General features: G+C 34.9%; 2 protein-coding genes across 2 annotated transcripts; one reads left to right on the top strand and one right to left on the bottom strand.

The window, feature by feature from the left end:
• The first annotated feature begins 1,491 nt into the window (after positions 1-1,491).
• On the top strand, positions 1,492-2,529 carry LOC117338536. Its single transcript, XM_033899894.1, has 2 exons — positions 1,492-1,498; positions 2,102-2,529. The coding sequence occupies exons 1-2, from the start codon at positions 1,492-1,494 to the stop codon at positions 2,527-2,529; spliced, it is 435 nt and encodes a 144-aa protein (XP_033755785.1).
• A 6,823-nt stretch (positions 2,530-9,352) lies between these two features.
• LOC117338307 (T-box transcription factor TBX20-like) lies at positions 9,353-17,578 on the bottom strand. Its single transcript, XM_033899599.1, has 7 exons — positions 17,237-17,578; positions 15,780-15,969; positions 12,080-12,353; positions 11,765-11,926; positions 10,881-10,957; positions 10,468-10,574; positions 9,353-10,183 (listed from the first exon to the last, which is right to left on the bottom strand). Exons 1-7 carry the CDS (start codon positions 17,448-17,450, stop codon positions 9,924-9,926), a joined length of 1,284 nt encoding a protein of 427 aa, XP_033755490.1. The 5' UTR covers positions 17,451-17,578; the 3' UTR covers positions 9,353-9,923.
• Between the last annotated feature and the right edge of the window lie 414 nt (positions 17,579-17,992).

Genomic DNA, 17,992 nt, shown 5'->3' with positions numbered 1-17,992 from the left:
TATCCGTGTACATTACATATGTAAGAGGTAGAAGATACTGTATCACATCATAACATCACCGAACGGTAATGTTCTGGTATAAAGGTGTATATCCGTGATATTGATTGTATGGTTGGGGCAGGGGGACTGGACTGGGAGGGGGTAGTACTTCAAACGGCAATGTCCTGGTCTGGCGAGTAAATACAGAAACTCACAAGAAAAGAGAAATGGGTACAAGCATAGGCAGCGTATGAAGTATAGGACAAGGAGGACCGCGTCAAAAACAATGGCAGTATGAAAACAGATGTGGTTAGCAGGTACAGGTGACTATTACATGTCTACTTCTTGAAGCCAATCACTCTCCTTACATTGTTATTATATCGAGCTTTTCTCAGACATTCGCCATTTCGGCCTCAAAAAGAGTGGCCAGTCGTCTGCTCTTTCCTCAGACCAGGACCGGCCGTCAAGCACACTCTACAACGAGCGTTATATCAGACGCCCGGCGAGTCTTCTACTTTTCATGAGATGTATTCACATCACAGAAGACACCAGTTCGAAATATATCCCTACTCCTCAACTGACATCTCTTCCGCGATATCGACAGGATGATCGCCATGTTTTCACACCGCGCCTTGACGTGCGATAGAGTGAAGTCGCCGTTCGACAAGAGAAATCACAATAGGTTTCCACAGATTATCAAGTTTATATGACAGATAAAAACATTTGATGGATAGGCCCGTGTTCAGTCGCGTGTCAAACGACTAATACGGCCTATCTACTTCAGTGGAACATGTTTCGGACGGGTCTCGCCAGTCTCACTCATTATTCTGTGCCGCCAGGGGGCGCTGACATGTCAAGTGATTATCCTGACACCTAGCGGTTGTGAGGTGAGAACAGTAAACACCAAAACTCCCTAACACAAACATCTTAATAACATGGAATTGTAACAATACATTCATTCCAGTCACGTTATCAGTGAATAAACTTGAAAAGAAAGACGTTTCTGTTATTGTTTTTGGTTTAGAGTTTTTATCTTCTGTAGTCTTTGTAGTTACACAATGTTAGAGAGTACCGACATCTCGTTACGATTTTGTTTCTCCCAGGAGGGCACTTGGCTGCTTTACAAAATACACAATGTCATTTCAAGTCATGATTTGTGTAATAATGACAATTAAAACGAAATGAAACGATACGTTAACGAAACCACCAACATTGGCACGACCAGGGTTAACACTAATACCCGACAGTGAAAACATATCCGCGAGCGTTTTTCCGGATGAATAATTTGTATGAAATAACAATGCCAGACAATTCCGTTCTCAGTGCTTTGCCTAATGCATCAAATATCAATTATCAAATTAGGCTGTTTGTAACATGTATCTAACTGACAATGTGTAAACCGCCGGCTTTGATAGTGGGCCTAAATGGCACTGTTGGGGAAGGCACTCTCCTTTCGAGTAGAAGCACCAGGCTAACAGAGCATCCCGGGGGAGATTCTAACATTACGATAACATGGCCGGTAAAGGCACAGTTCCGGATTTATTAAATTATCGCGTTCAGTGTTAACTTTGGGGGGCAGGTGTGAAGCAAGCGAAAACGTTCTAGAATTTCAAATGCGAAACATCCATGGTTTAGACAATCGACGATTGATTAAATTATCTAATTTGCTCATTTACATATAAACGGTAACCTGATTTTATCTGCTCATTAGCAAGTCCCAAAGTGGCGCTACAGCCGTGTATAGTGTTACTATGGTGGAAATTGTATCAATTTATAACACGCATCAACAGTCAACGAGCGATCCTGTCAGTATATATAAGTTTGAATGTTCTCCATACTCCGTCGCGGATTATGTCAACGGTAAAAATATATTTTTTTCGAAAAATAACGGATACGTGAACTTTAGATTCAATTACATGTATCATTGCAATCAACAAAAATTATCAATGTATACAATTGATGATGAAGGAACTATGCAAATACACCAGAGAATATTGACATTCAAACGAAATCGTAATGTCAACTCAAAATCGATAGAAATACGAACAGAATATAGAATTGCATGAAGATACTTGAAAAAGAACAAGTGTTTCGGAAGGGTAAGCGTCATATCATGCACTAGATTTCACCACACTAGAGTTCACCACACTAGATTTCACCACACTAGAGTTCACCACACTAGATTTCTCCACACTAGAGTTCACCACACTAGATTTCACCACACTAGAGTTCACCACACTAGATTTCACCACACTAGAGTTCACCACACTAGAGTTCACCACACTAGAGTTCACCACACTAGATTTCACCACACTAGATTTCACCACACTAGAGTTCACCACACTAGATTTCTCCACACTAGAGTTCACCACAATAGATTTCACCACACTAGAGTTCACCACACTAGATTTCACCACAATAGATTTCACCACACTAGAGTTCACCACACTAGATTTCTCCACACTAGAGTTCACCACACTAGAGTTCACCACACTTGAGTTCACCACACTAGAGTTCACCACACTGAAGTCTGTTATAAATTTGATTTGAATGTAAAACTAATGAAAATAGAAAGATATTTTCATCGCATAAATTAAATGGCAATCAGTGTATAAAATGAAAAAAAATCAAATGGTGCACAATGTCATGTCTCTCTGTACCAATGGCGTATTACTGAATCTATACTATCACTGAAAATTGTTTGTAGTACATTCATACACAGAACCGAGTCATGATGCTTCGTTCATGTATTTTACAATGTTTTAGAAGTATATCAGATATTCTCTCAAAGAAATCTCAAAAAGTAGGCAAGGACGAAATTAGACCTAAACCTATGCTAGATACCCTTATAGTAACCGGAGGCTAAATATATGTAAAATAACCAGATTACTAAGTATTCAGATACCTAGTAGTCAACAGGATTTATAGAGAGTGTTCTTTACGTTTACAGTTCAGCAGTTCGAAATCGCTAAACTCAATGGCTGAGATATGTTAAATAACAATTACTTATTAGCTTGGACTGTAAAAATGCCTAGTGGTCGTAAGTGTGTGTTGTGATGGTGCCACAGTCGGGATAGAAGGTCGGCGCTGATTGATGGAGTCCTGGAGTGTCCCATCAACAAACCACAATACGGGCACACAAAACAGGAAATGCATTGACAATTCACCACATTAGTGTGGAGTGGCTGCCTTGTACTCCTCCCAGAACTACAATGGCGGGGCTGGCATTCTCAATGGCGTGTTAATCAAACAGCAGATCGTACAAGAAATGTTCAAGTCCTATGGATCCTGTACTAATCGAGTGATTGATTTCCTATGTACCTTCACTTCCAAGTCTCGCACCCGATGTGTAGTCTGGTACTGCTTCATGTGAGAGTTGGGTAAGAAGGGTGACGGAAAATCACGAACTTGGCACCTGCAAACTTGGTCTGATTGATGCCTTCTTTCACAAAATCTCGGAGACAAGTGCTTGTGGAAGTTTAAGAAGGAAAGAGAATGGCTGCCATTATGGCCATGAAGAAAATGAACAATGCTGGTCGAGTGGTGTTGCGTGCGTATTTAGCGTTGACACCTATTATGTATACGGTTTACATCCAGTTAGCTGTATTGCACAGGTCGGTGAACTGGTGGAGGTCACGTCGACACTTCCCACACTTGTGAAGGTCAGATCATCTCGTGCTGCCCGAGAATAGACCGTCGCTACCTCGCATGCCTTCGAACCTGTACCCTCCTTTCACGTGCTCACTGGTATGACGTCTCATGCTTGATATCTTTATCAAATATCCTAAAATATTCGTTGGCAGATAAATTGCCGTTTAAAATACCTTTGCACACTAAAGCACTCTTAGACCACCTGTAAAGACGTAATTACTCTCACCTGTAGATCGTGTGCCCAGGTGAACTAATTAGTGCTACACGCAAACAACTAAATCCGTCACTGATGGACGTGTTAAAAGCAATTAAAATTGTGTAAAAAATGAAATCACAATGCCTTCACAATCCTGAAGGTGAAACAAGAAATTTAAATGCCATGACAATATCATTTGGATTGACAACAACGGTCGACCTGCTGTCAACAGGTTCATATCTACATTACGGCATTCAGTGTATACAGTTAATACAATCTAATAAGATGTGACCGATTTGTGTAACACTCTATTCCAATGCAGGTAAACATTTCGTCTCAGATAATGTATAATGATATATCTTCATTATGTAAATCTCCAACCAATATATCCCGTATTGCTTGCATCCATCCCTTATGGGCTTAACCAAATATCTAAGACTAGCAGTAAGTAACAAAAGGTATATGTCACCTCAAGATGAATATTAAGCTTGCTAGAATTTATCAGATAAACTATTACATTAGTTTGTCTCCCTTATTTTGAACTTAGATTCAGACATATTCAAAAGACCAGAATTATTAAGTTTAATTTTATTTCTAGTTTTCAAATTGAATTGATTCCATGTTCAAATTTTTGTATCGTAATTCCCGTAAATAATATTAAGCGTAATTGTCAGCTTTTATAATAATTAAACGACTTTTTATTAGTGCAATCAGTGTTTAATTTCTATAATAAAAACCAATGCTGATGGAAAACTTACAAGCATTAAGTCGGATCGTTTCAAAGAGGAAGATATGACGAAAACCATGCTTATAACAAGCAAGGAATACTAGCATATTATAGATATTTCTCCATAGCAGATTTATTTTGGAATAGCATTGCCAACTTTATATTACCTGGTTTAACATTCATTCCCACATCTTTGGCCCCTACCATCACTTACCAATCCTAAAATGATGAGTAAGCCGTATGCTGCAGTGTTGTTGTTATCCCTTACAAAACACTGTATCTGTTATTAGGATACATCCATTAAACCATTGATATTGTAGCAAATCCAGAACAGGCTTGTACATCACAGTGATTCCCGAAAATATTTTCTCTATTTAAAAAAAAAAAAAAAAAAAATTCACATGTTATCTTATTACTCATGTTTTGCCTTCTACAGTATACTTGAAATATATTAATAAAGCCACGGGCTATGAAGGAAGAGTGGATGACCACACACGCTAAAGCCAAAGGAAGGACATGGAATTAAGACGTTAACTGAACTGAATTAATTAAGGAGAGAAAGGTACATTTGAATGAATGAAACAACAAGTAAGGTGAGTTGTCTGAACATGTAGAACAATAGACAAAGGAGAACAATGTTTATGGAAACCGGAAAGTATACATAATAATGTGAAAGCACAAATAAATTCGACAACGAACAGAAAATGGCGAGGGGTTGTTAAGACAAAATGTAGGGCATTATTTGTAGGTAAGGAACACATTCTCATAAATGTGGATGTAAAAATATACAAGTCCATTGTGATGAGGCATTTCCGAAAGAGAAAATATACACCATTTCTACGTGGTGGCGAGATTCCATCATTTGTTGAAGGTCGATTGTTTCTCGAAAGAATATGCAGAGAGATAAAATTTCAAGCCACCGGTTGCACAGAAGGATATAAAATGCATTCATGTATATATATATATCCATCTGTGTATATCTATTATACATATTACATGTACCTTACTGCACAACAAGTGCAGTGTAGTCTAGAGAAGGTACTGACCCCTGACCGTAGCTATCGTACATAGTCATAGACAAATGTAACTTTCTCTCTCCTTCACTCTCAACCTGAGCTATCTTGTTACCAACCAAGCTAAGTATTGTTTTCGTTTGCGTGCTACCTGTGAATTCAATAAAATGTTTAACTTCCCCCTCGGGGTTAATTTACCCCATTTGGGTGGTCCCTGTACTATCAACCCGATATAACTTAATTATTGTACGGGGATAAATTACGCAACTATACTACATCCAATGGCCACACATAAAATTTAAGAATCTATCAAGTAAATTCCTTCAACATGAAAAAAGCCGTCAAAATTATGGGTAATGAAGCGTGAGGATATGTCTAAATGACTTACCACAACGCGACACGCATAGTGGTAACACTAGACTATATCAAACTCCTAACTCACATTTCCACGATAGGAGAAATGTATCAAATTCACTCACATACAGCCGGCATGGAGTTCACAAATAAACCATGTACTCTTTCTTCACATAGATACCGTATGACTGTGTCCAGGTACACAAAGCTAATTAACGAGTCAGGCTTTGGGCTGGTATTGTAGTGTATAGTCAACGGGGAAGTTGACGAGTACTATTTAGTAACTGATTAGGGTACCTAACCTCTCATATATAGAGACCTAATTTGTTTACAAAAACTGATACATAACACCCAGTATATTGCCTATCTGTGTGCTATAACCGGGATATTTACATTTTACTGAACAGGTGATGCTCGAATCATTTAAGTTTCTATAAATCCATATGAACGACATTTTACAATAATAACAGTTGAATTTGTTTTTTTTAATTAAACTTAGATATAATTAGCTCAAATTCGAAACTAGAACATTTACACCGAATTATTAGAAAATAAAGCAAAATATGATCATAATAAATATTTATTGTTTTCTTACAAGCTGGACTGTTAATGGTTTACTTTGATTTCCATCTGAATACTATTGTTTGTTAGCGATTTGTTAAAAGTACTGTTATAGCAAAAGACAATGGACTAACTACGAAAAAGACATCAAGGTTGCATATCCGATCAACTTAGTTGTTCGGTAATCATCATTCTTTCGCATGATTTCTAACGATGGGAAAAACATTAATCTATCGCCATGGAGCTATTTCATGAGATATATCGTATGTATGTTGCGTAATATATATATATTTGATGGTTAATATATAGAGAGGTTTTCTCATGACATGATCAGATATTGATATGTAAGCAAGTTATAAGTTATCAGTTACAATGGGATATAATTCAATGTTATTAGGCTATTTGTTTCATATTTATCCTGATCTACTAAATCTAACACATACGTAAAAAATACTTTTAATTAATTAATTGTAATTAGACTATGTTTATTCTGGTGTAGAAAGTTAGTTACAACCTTTTATTGGAGTACTTACTGTTGGATATGTATAGGAATTATCCGTATATAATTCTGCGCTGTAAACTATAGTATTCCTTGTAACTTCTTATTACACATAAGCAGGACAATTTTGTGTAGTAGTCAGTGTATTTTCTTATTATTTATTATTGTTTTATTTTTATATATTCCTATTAATTTGTTCATGCTTTACATTATTTTACATATTTCTTTACATATACAGTAAATATTGTTTATTTATTTAGTTTATTTAGTTTTTGTGTGTTTTCCGAATTATTGTATTTACTGATATACTGATATTATCGTTAAAGCAATATTATCTATTCAAGTACACAAACAACCCTTAAACAGCTGTCGGTAACATTGTGCCTTGTACATTTAGTGGGTCGATGATCGTTGTCCAGTTTTGCATGCTAGTATTATCGTCATCATTACTGAACCATTGGACTGACACAGATAACAATATAACAATACTTAAAGACTGTACTAGACCGCATACAATATATACATAGTGAGTACCACACGTACATTATGGATGTAGACTATATATATACCAACATGTATTTTACTGTGGTAAGTATATATTTGCGTCAATTGTTATTTGCTTAAAAGGTTGATATAATATTTCGTTATGATATTCGATCCAGCTTAAATCATCTTTTGTCGCGAAAATATTGATTGTAAAAGTGCTAATCTATTTTTTTTTCGGAAAGATCTCTATGTGGACGTTTTTTTTGTTGATGTTGTAATAAAGATACAATGATATTATGTTATCTTTAAAAAATGTAAAGATCGGTATGATGGTTTCAGTTAGCTCTCAATTTGTTTTTTTTAATTTTGATCCTGTCTGAAATAGTTGACTGATGCATTTTAACGTCACTTGAATAAAGACGAGGTAAGCAATGCTTTTTTATATGAACTCATGCCGTCAACACACTTTTTACTCTGTCAAAGCCTAATTGTTCAAAGAAAAACAGTGAGTCAGATTGATGCTAATTACCTTGATCAATCCTCAGATTTATTTACTACCTGTTCTGATTACCTGTGGCACGTGATTCTGGTTAGGACACGACACCTGAGTACCTACCTGTCCGCGAAGAGAGTCCCTGACCAAGTTCACAATGTACCCCATAGTACCTCCGAACATTGTCGACTCCTGACTCACGCCCTTGTGTAACAATCGCTTGATTGCTATCTCATCGCTAATCACAGGTATGTAACAATGTCAGGTAAAAAAACAAAACGTGTCAGCTGGGCAGGTGTTTTATCAACCTTCAACAAACCACATAAGGGTCATTAAAGGAGAATATATTTAAATTTCAGAAATAAGGGTTTAGTGAAATATACTGCTGCTCATGGGATTTTCTTTTCCGTGTTTCTCACACCGTTCAGCTTTCAGATCTTGCGTGAGTGTTGAGGAACACCCTCTAAAACTGTTAACAATTATGTATTGTTCTCTGTTACCAAGCATAAAAATGTTTTCAACATATTTCACTGCCTCTAACAGTATAGCGTTAAACTCAATACAAGTCTGTATAATATGAATAAGAGGGATATTTTTACGCCAGAGTTGGCCTACAATACAATCTGATCAGGGAGTGATGGTATTGCTATATCTGTTAACACATGTCTGTCTGCTATGTAACCGAACCAACAAAGTGCTCCTTCACATCGACCTGGGTGGAACTCAACAGTCGTGATATTAATACAATTTGTAATGATTTTACGACACCTTATGTGACAGTTACCTCTATATCGAAAACCATACTCCTATTGACTTAGGTAATTAAACTACATGCAACTATGTGAGCGACACTTGTATCATAGTTAAACAGTTATATGAAACACATGTGTATAGTTTCAACGACTTTACCATGAAAATAACATGTCTTTATATTTCATTTAAGTTTCCTTAAGGGGGGGTGTAATATATTACGAAATTTGTTGAATGTAATTGATGATTATATCCTCTGTTTTAATTAATCCGTCTTGTTCATTTCAAACTGTGGGTCACCAACATACATTGGTATTTAGCTGCATGTCCAGGTATATATCGGCCCGAGATGATGTCCCTCCCTTCTTTTCTCAATCTTGATCGCACAGTCGTAACATATATCATCGTGAGACTGCCTTTGTAGGTAAAACTGTCTTTTCCATTTGTTGTTAAAGAGGTCCCATCAATATATATATATATATATATATATATATATTTTGTCTTTTTACTATTGTATTCTATTTTGCTTAAACTAATTGACTAAATATTTAAGAAGGTATTGATTTTAAATAAAAAGATATATAATTAGTGGAATACTTTTTTAATGTGACACAGTTCAAAAATTAGCACCACCAACACAATATTCATTTGTAACATTCAATATTTTATTCAATCAATAATCAATATTTACATCTTAAGAGTTTACGATTCGAAATATTTATATTCAAAAAGAAATCACAACAATAAATGATGTATTACAACAATAACAACATAATCAGGAACTGTAACTAAATGTTTTCAAACGAAATTAAAAGTTCCAAGTTCCATGTATTAAATAGCACCTGATATAAATTCTCCGTGTGAATGACCTGCCCTTTGATACAAATATCAGATTTGATATAGTATTTCCTTCGATACAATATTTTAAGTTATATATATATTTTTTAGGTATTACATTGTATTTCTAAAATATATCAAAACGAATTGTCCTTGAAATCATAATCAAAAATGGTAATTAAAATCTGGATGATTACTATTTCAGAATTAAGACTTATCAATTTTCAATATTTCTTTGCTCCAAACTCTGACTAATTAAAATTACACAACTGAAATTTCATAAAATCAATCGGTCTAATGATAGGCAAGATTCATTGCTCCATGATGAAAGACAAATTCAATATAAACGATAAACAATAGCGTTAATCACAGATGGTTCATAAGACCGAGTCGTTGTGTCGTGACTTTGTAAAGTTCGTGTAAGGATGGTATCTGTAGTACTGACTAGGGTGAACACTGGCCATGGTCGGTGATGTTTGCAGTGTTGTTTTGTACAAATGATTTCGTAAAAGTAATGCCTGTTCGGCGGAAGGGCTTTGAGGAAGTGACATCATTCCTCCGTAAGGAGAAAATCCGGCGGGAAATATAGACTGAATAGCACCAGCACTTTGCAATAACCCCATCGGATATGCTGATTCTGAAAACACAAAGTAGTAATGTTGAGTTACAGAATTTGTACATTGAAATGAATCAAATTTCGATATATAGAGTTTCTGTAATTATATCATATATTGTTCTTACAATAAGTAGAAACAATTTCAATATTCACATATAAAAATGCAAAGAAAATTTATTTTTTAAGATAATGTATATTTTCATTGAATTTTTACAAATATATATATCTATGAAGTATATTAAATTCTGTCGAATGTGTAGTTATGATGTATTTTGAATAATTTGATTAATTAAATGGAAGCTTACCTCGTGCTAACATTGCCTCTCTGTATTTATAGTTCTCCTCTGCTCCCGACATTGGTAATGGTGAACGAACGTAACTATGGCCCTGCATCAGACTCTCCATTGTTTCTCTGTCAAAATAAAACACGTCTTATTGTTAACTCATATTGACTTCAATATAATAATCATATAATAAGTTTATTTATAAGATTATAGAATTATACTGTTGACCATTATATTATCATTGAAAATGTGTATCCCTGTCACACGAATTAATCAATTCTAATAACCACAGTATATTAATATTGTATTTTATAGTTTATTTATTAAATCATAAAATTATATTAACCATTATATTATCATTGCAAATGTGTATCCATGTCACCTGTATAAATTAATTCTAATGACAACAGTATATTAATGTTGTCTATATTTACCTTTCAACATCGGTAAGACGACTAGAATCTCTAAACCCCTTGGCGAATGGGTTGCTGTCAATTTTCAGCTTGGTGATCTGTAAAAAACGAAGAAAACAATTAGTTATGCTCATTTATTTCAGTCCATTTTTCAGTTCAAAACAAATAATTTCATATCAGAGGAATTAAAACAATGTTATTTGGAAATAGTTATAATGTTTTTAGCATAAATCATTTCCGTACTCGCACACATAAACACACTATATATATATATATATATATATATATCTTACTAAGTTTATATGTTTGCACTTGTGTAAAGTTTATCAAAGTTTAACGAAATGTATTGTGTATGTATCAGTATAGACGTAATGTTTTATCTGAGCCCTGTAAGGACCACACAGCGGAGGTAACCGAATCCCCCGACATGGGTAGGATTCTGTAACTGTTCGACCCCGACAGTGTTGCCACGAGACACCGAGACGTACACACACCAATGACCCCTGGATGGGTTGTGAGGCAGCCCCATCTTGGGGGAATAATGATAATGGTATAATAGGATACTTATTAAGATATCAAAAGACTTCTTGAACGACTTTGTAAGCAGCGTGAAATTGCTTATATTGTAGTAGTCATGATAGCTGGGTTACAGAGTTGTAATCGGACAGATATTTATGTCTTGCCAAAATTTAGTAGAAAACGTCATTAAAACTCTTCTTTTATCGGTATTTAATGTTCCATGCGTTTGTTGTCTTACTAAATCGGTCTTTGGTGAATTTCTGTAGTATAGTTAACAGTAGCCGGATATAAGGTGTAGTATGATTGTGGTTTGGTTAGATAATAAGGTGACATTTAACCTGTTGGCTTCAGCACCCTACCAAACAAAATGTTTGCTATCTACTTACCAGCTGATTTTGGTAAGCAGTCACTGCAATGAACACGGTTTCCGGGTAGATGAATGTTCGGTACTCCTCTCCCTCTAAACTTGTGATTATATTAGGTGTACTTGTTTTCTTCTTTACAATGTGGATTCGTGGCTGGTACTTGTGCATGGAGTTTAAGATCATCTGTAAAAACATAAAAATACGGTTAAATATATTTTGTTAAGATATGCATACACTATAAGATACAGTAGAATTTAATAATTTTGAGTTTCGAAAATTATTTTGCTGGTAAAATAGGATAAAGATCAATAAAAAAATATGTTATTTTCGACTAACCTGTCCGTTTTTGTCGAGCATGTTGTTTGTCAATTTTATTTTCTCAAAGGACAGTGTCTGTTTCATGAGCTGTTGTCCGGTGAATGGACCATCCGGATGGATAGAGAATCGTGTAGGGAGAGGAGGGTCAGCCTTTCCAGCCACGAGCCAGGATGAGCGATGGTAGGCGTATCTATAACGCTTGTTGTCCATCGGGACGATGTCCATCAAGACCACATATTGAGCCTCTGCCTCTAGTCCAGTCAGAGACACTCTCAAGGTAGGAAACATGCGTCTACAAAACACAAACAATTTATTGGAATTAAATTTCATATAACATAATATTATATCATATTACATGATCAGTTCGAAAAGATTATTTAGTGTTTGCATTTCTATTAGATTTTATATCATTTATATAATCTGGTATTGATCTGATAGAAAAGAAAAACCTAATTTAGGCCCTCAATCTTTTTATGGGACATTTTCACTTTTATTTGTGCTGCTCTGCACGTGCGGTTGGTACTTTAATGCTTTATCGCGATGATAGCTGGCCAACTGTTACGGTATTGTGACGAGCGCACGTGTATCGGGAACACCCCACACTTATTGCCATGTGATGTAATTCCGCCCAATGTGTCGGTAATGGCCTTGATGAAGTATGATAGAGCCAGCATCATTACACACTTTTTTTCTTTCCCATCACATGCTCATTATCTGCGTTTCTGTACAGCTTTGACACGTAGGAGTGTTGCGCGTGACGGAAACAACACCATAGGCAATATATCAGTATCTCTCATTACATTGTTTAATACACATCTTCGGCCTAATATTTTCACTGCAGAGTAATGACGTTTATTTATGAAAACTGTAGACTAAACGCCCCACCATGTCACGCCTCTAAACCTCCTAAAGTTGAAATACGACCTAAAACAGGCAAAAGTCTCCCCCTAACCTTGTAGTGGATTTGTAGCAGGCGGATGTGGGGACATATCGTGTCTCGAGCTCGCGTGATCAGACTCCTTTCAATTCGAAATAATTTGTAAATTATGGGCTATCTAACCAGTAGTCATCATACCCAGCAGCAGGGATAGAAAATTAACCTCGTTTAAGGTTGCAATGTGTAGATATAAGACCGCATTACACGCTAACCTAACACAGTAAATGAGAAGGTAGCAGCACAAGTATTGGCCTTTGTTTAGTTTCCGGTATCTTATTCACCCTACTGGCTACGTCTATGTCATTAAGGTCTCAACGCTGACATATCGTACCCGTATATCGAGGGTGAAAAAAGCAACATTTAACAATGTAAATCTGCAACAGGTGTGTCCTATCTCTTCACAATCGAACATGTACTTTATAGCCCGTTTGAGAGCTGCGCCTATTTAGATATTGTCTGCTGCAATGCTCCTATGACTGTTACATTAATACAACATTGTACTAATTTTACTTTGATATCTGCTGTATCGAGAAAATGACACTTTGATCATTCGCAAAGGATTTTACAAAAGGTTCAAGTGAATACCACATTTAAACTTAAATTGATAAAATGATAACCGCATTAGAGCATACTCCTAGGATTTGTTTTGTCTCCCTGTAATATTTAAATAATACAACAAACCCATCTACCTATATTACATAAATAGTACTAAATCACACCCATCTCTAAATCATAATTAAATTGTAAATAATTAAATTATTCCTCATTTCCTTGTAATATCTAATCGTTTTGGTGACACCTATCTCCCTTTAATATTTAAATTGTACTATAACACATCCATTGTACCGTAATATCTAACAGTTTTATCACGCATATATCCCTACAATATTTAAATTGTGGTATAACACACCCATCTTCGTGTAATACTTAACAGTATTTAGCATAACTATCTTCCTAAATTATTCAAATTGTACTATAACATATCCATTTTCCTGTAATAATTAAATTGTACTATAACACATCCGTTTTCCTGTAATATCTAAATTGTACTATAACACCAATTTCCCTGTAATACCTAACAGTATTTATCATGTCTATCTTCCTAGAATATTCAAATTGTACCATAACACATTCATTTCCCTGTAATATTTATATTGTACTATAACACAGCCATCTCCCTGTAATATCTAACAGCATTTATCAAATGTATATCTCTTTGATATCTAAATTATGCTACAGTGTATAACACACCCACCATAATATCTAAATTGTATTATAACATAACCATATCCCTGTAATATCTAACAAACCTGAATACCTTTGATATTTAATCACTGTACCACCTATCACTGAGCGAACTCGGTTCCTGATATGACATAACAGTAGTTATATTACTACTTCAAATTAAATATTTGTTAAAAGTTATTTAAAAAATCAATAGCGTGAATTTGAACTTCCTGTTTTTCATGTTGAATAAAGACATTATCAGTAAAACATTAATTAGTCCTAACATGTTATCGTGTTATATTACATTTCAACACACATCATTATTTGTTTGTATTTCTTGGTTGGCTGTAATTAATTCCCGGATATTAGTTTTTTAACACAACAATAAATCTAACTTGCATTCGATAGAGAACAGCGATGCGCGTTAGATACCATTGTTGGCTGACCTGTTTCCTGAGAGTTAACTAATGTGCCGGAGGCTATTACAAACACCATTCTATTTAACACAAGCAAATCACTATTTAACTCAAATAAAATCAAAATGTTTCATTTCGAATTACGATTTGACAAATCTTGTTTTTAAAGTTCACACCTATAAAACTATTTCCACTTGACTTGAGCCAGGTAATGATAGGTCTGGGATTAAGCATCGCCACAGTTAGCCTGGAGGAAGAATGCTGCCTTTTATACAACACCAACTTAATAGACTTTACTTACTAAAGGAAGGGACTTTCTATGGTCCATTGTACCCGAGCCGTCTAAGTGGAAGGCGCGGGGGAGAGACTGCTTTTGGCGCTATTTATTGATTTACAGCTTCTATTTACAGGTAATTTACTTTTGGGATGAAGATCTACAGGTTAGTGATGAAGTTTGTAAAATCAAAGACTAAGTTTGGCGTCTAGATGACGAGCGTAAAATTGTGTACTAACGACAATGTTCAGACTAGAACCAGGTATACTCCCTAAATCACCTTTTAAGGATTTCTCACGGTGGCCTAGTCTAGGAGTCAGAGTTACGGCTAGCGTTAATTTGATCAATTTCCATCATCAAAGAAAGTAACTCGGTTTTAGATCAATGGAAATTAACCTTTTAACACTGATACTTTGTTTAAATTAGATCAAAGACGAGGCTAAATGAGAATGATACAACTGGTACCGTTATAACATGAGAAAGTCTCGAGGCTCAGTATCATCTACTATATAGTATTAAAACTATCAAATAATCTAGTTTCAAAGCGTGATATCGTCATATGACCGAGTGGTTTGGTGAGCAATTTAATTCATTTCAATATAGAAAATATATTTTAATATTTTTATATAAATATATTTTCTTATGTATTACATAGCATGATAATAAATTAATTAAACAACATTCATTAGAATGATATTTTTGCAGTTAATTACATTTCAAAATGATTAATAATTAACTAAAGCAAAATAATGAATAAATCAGTCATTTCAATACGAAGTAACCTTTCGTCTTACTGCCGTTAGAGTAGTGAGCCTCACGTTTAATTAACAACGTATTCAGGGGGAAAAAACAAGAAATAATCACCTTCCAGTTTTTGTTATGATCATTTCGGTGCCAAGTTCATGGAACTTCTCCCACAATTCTTTGGTTTCAAGTTTACATTTGATGTTTGGAAGATCTCCTGTATAAGGTACATCTTCTGGCACCTTAGGGGATACCCCACAGGCACCACAGGACCGGCTTCCTTCATCCTCCCCTGGGGAACACACTTCACCTGTTGGAAGAATATACGAATATTATAATGATCATGTCCAAAAAAGTGTAATTAGTTTAAATTCTATAAAGTGTCCATGTTAAATCAAAATTCAGTCTAAATCGAACCTAGAAAATAGAAAACTAAAATCAAAAGGAATGAAAGAAGAATTTTAACTTGAGATTAGGTAACATCAAATTATATGGTAAACACCCTATTCTTTTCCTTATTTAAATCAAACAAATTTATCTAGATTAAATATTTGTTTTATTCTGAGAATAGCAAAAAATAAATAAATAAATAAATAATAGTAACTTAAGTACATAATAGACATTCGATTAAGTTTATTTGAAAATATAAAAAAAAAACTAATCTAGAAATGAAGATAATAATGTTTTTTGAAAATGAATGAATACCGTCCGAAAGATTTATTAGGATTTTCCTTCTTATTAGGAAATATATAACATAATACATATGTAATTTTCTTATTATCTTCGTTGAAAAATTGTACATTGTTAGTAGTTTAAATTACTGTACAAAATATGTAATACATAGGACGCTTTTTATATTAAACTAAGAATTCAGGAACGGTAAAATACTGTATACCGTACTAGTCACACTATTACTATTATTCAAACTTTTTTTAATTACAAAGTATTTGAAGAAAAATTCTTTACAATTAATTCAATAGCACTGTTTTGTTAGCAACAAATGTTTGGAACATGCATAACATAAGAAATAATGCAATATATAGTCTATACAATATACAAAACATAAAATGTGTAGTAAACAAATGCCTAGCGCAGAATGGAAATCCATCTAAACCTGCAAGTGTTTAATCAGTTAATAGGAAACCATATCTTTCTTTGAAAGTCCGTAATTTAGTATAAAATGAAGCAGTACATTCAGAAAAAGAATAGATAAAGGGATACATTTGTGTAAATAAACCAAAAACACAACAAAGAGAACCTTACTGGTATTATTGAATTACCAAACCAAGGCGTCAACTGCATTTTGGTATAAAATTTACTAGCGCGATTTGAAATGTAAGAACAAAGATCTACGTATATAGGTATGTATCATCATACGACTATCAAACCTTATAACATATATCATACTTCTTTTATCGAAAATTGTATCACTCAGTCATAATTATATTACTAAATCTAATTATATTCCGAATCATTACAAGGCTCCATGTTTATCTATCTTAATAGTTAGCAATAAGTAAGCTGAAATGAACAAAATCGATGGTATAGAATTCTAAAATAATGAGGAAATATCTTACCTGGTGGTGTGTCCGCTTGAGGAGGAGTAGCTAGAACCCTCGGGGGAGAGGGGGATCCAGAGGGTCTCTTGGTATCCTCTCCTAATATAGCCGCGATAGAGAAGGCATTAGCTTTGGGGGATAGATGCTGCTTAGACTGTAGTAGTAGTTTCACGGCCTCTGGAGATTCTGATCTCGGTTCCATAATATCTGGTGTATGAGAATCCATTTCCATCACAAATATATTATAAATTACTTAGTTCCTGAGTGCGACGGTATTACATCAACGGTGAAGATTTCAATAAAACAAACATGGAACTAGTTCCAATGTATATACACTGTTATTCCGTATGTTTCAGCAGAGGCAATGTCAACAATTTGTGTCAAAATACCGCTATCATCGCCAATTTATCTTCAGTACACATTACCCAAACCCGAACTATGTAAAACGCATTGTCATTGGTTAAAATTCGACTTCACTTAGCGCTCGCGGCGTTAGGACCGCCCAAGTAGGCGGAGCTATAATTTTGCAGACACGTGTGTACCGGAGGCTAATTTAATTGGACGCAGGGATCCAAATACCCTAACTGAATACAAAATAGCAGGTTTCTAATCATACAAGGAAGGCCCTGTCAAAATATTCATCTTAGGTGGTCAAAACACATGCGGATTGGTTTCAAATATAGTTCTTTTAGCTGGGTATCCAGGCGATCAGTGCTCTGTCCATGTTTCCAACTTAAGCAAATCCGATAGGTACAATTAACTGAATCATCCCCA

This window comes from Pecten maximus, chromosome 11 (assembly GCF_902652985.1).
Source record: "Pecten maximus chromosome 11, xPecMax1.1, whole genome shotgun sequence".
Taxonomy (NCBI): Eukaryota; Metazoa; Mollusca; class Bivalvia; order Pectinida; family Pectinidae; genus Pecten; species Pecten maximus.
The sequence above is the reverse complement of the archived record's forward strand: the minus strand, read 5'-3'. Positions and strand labels throughout refer to the sequence as shown.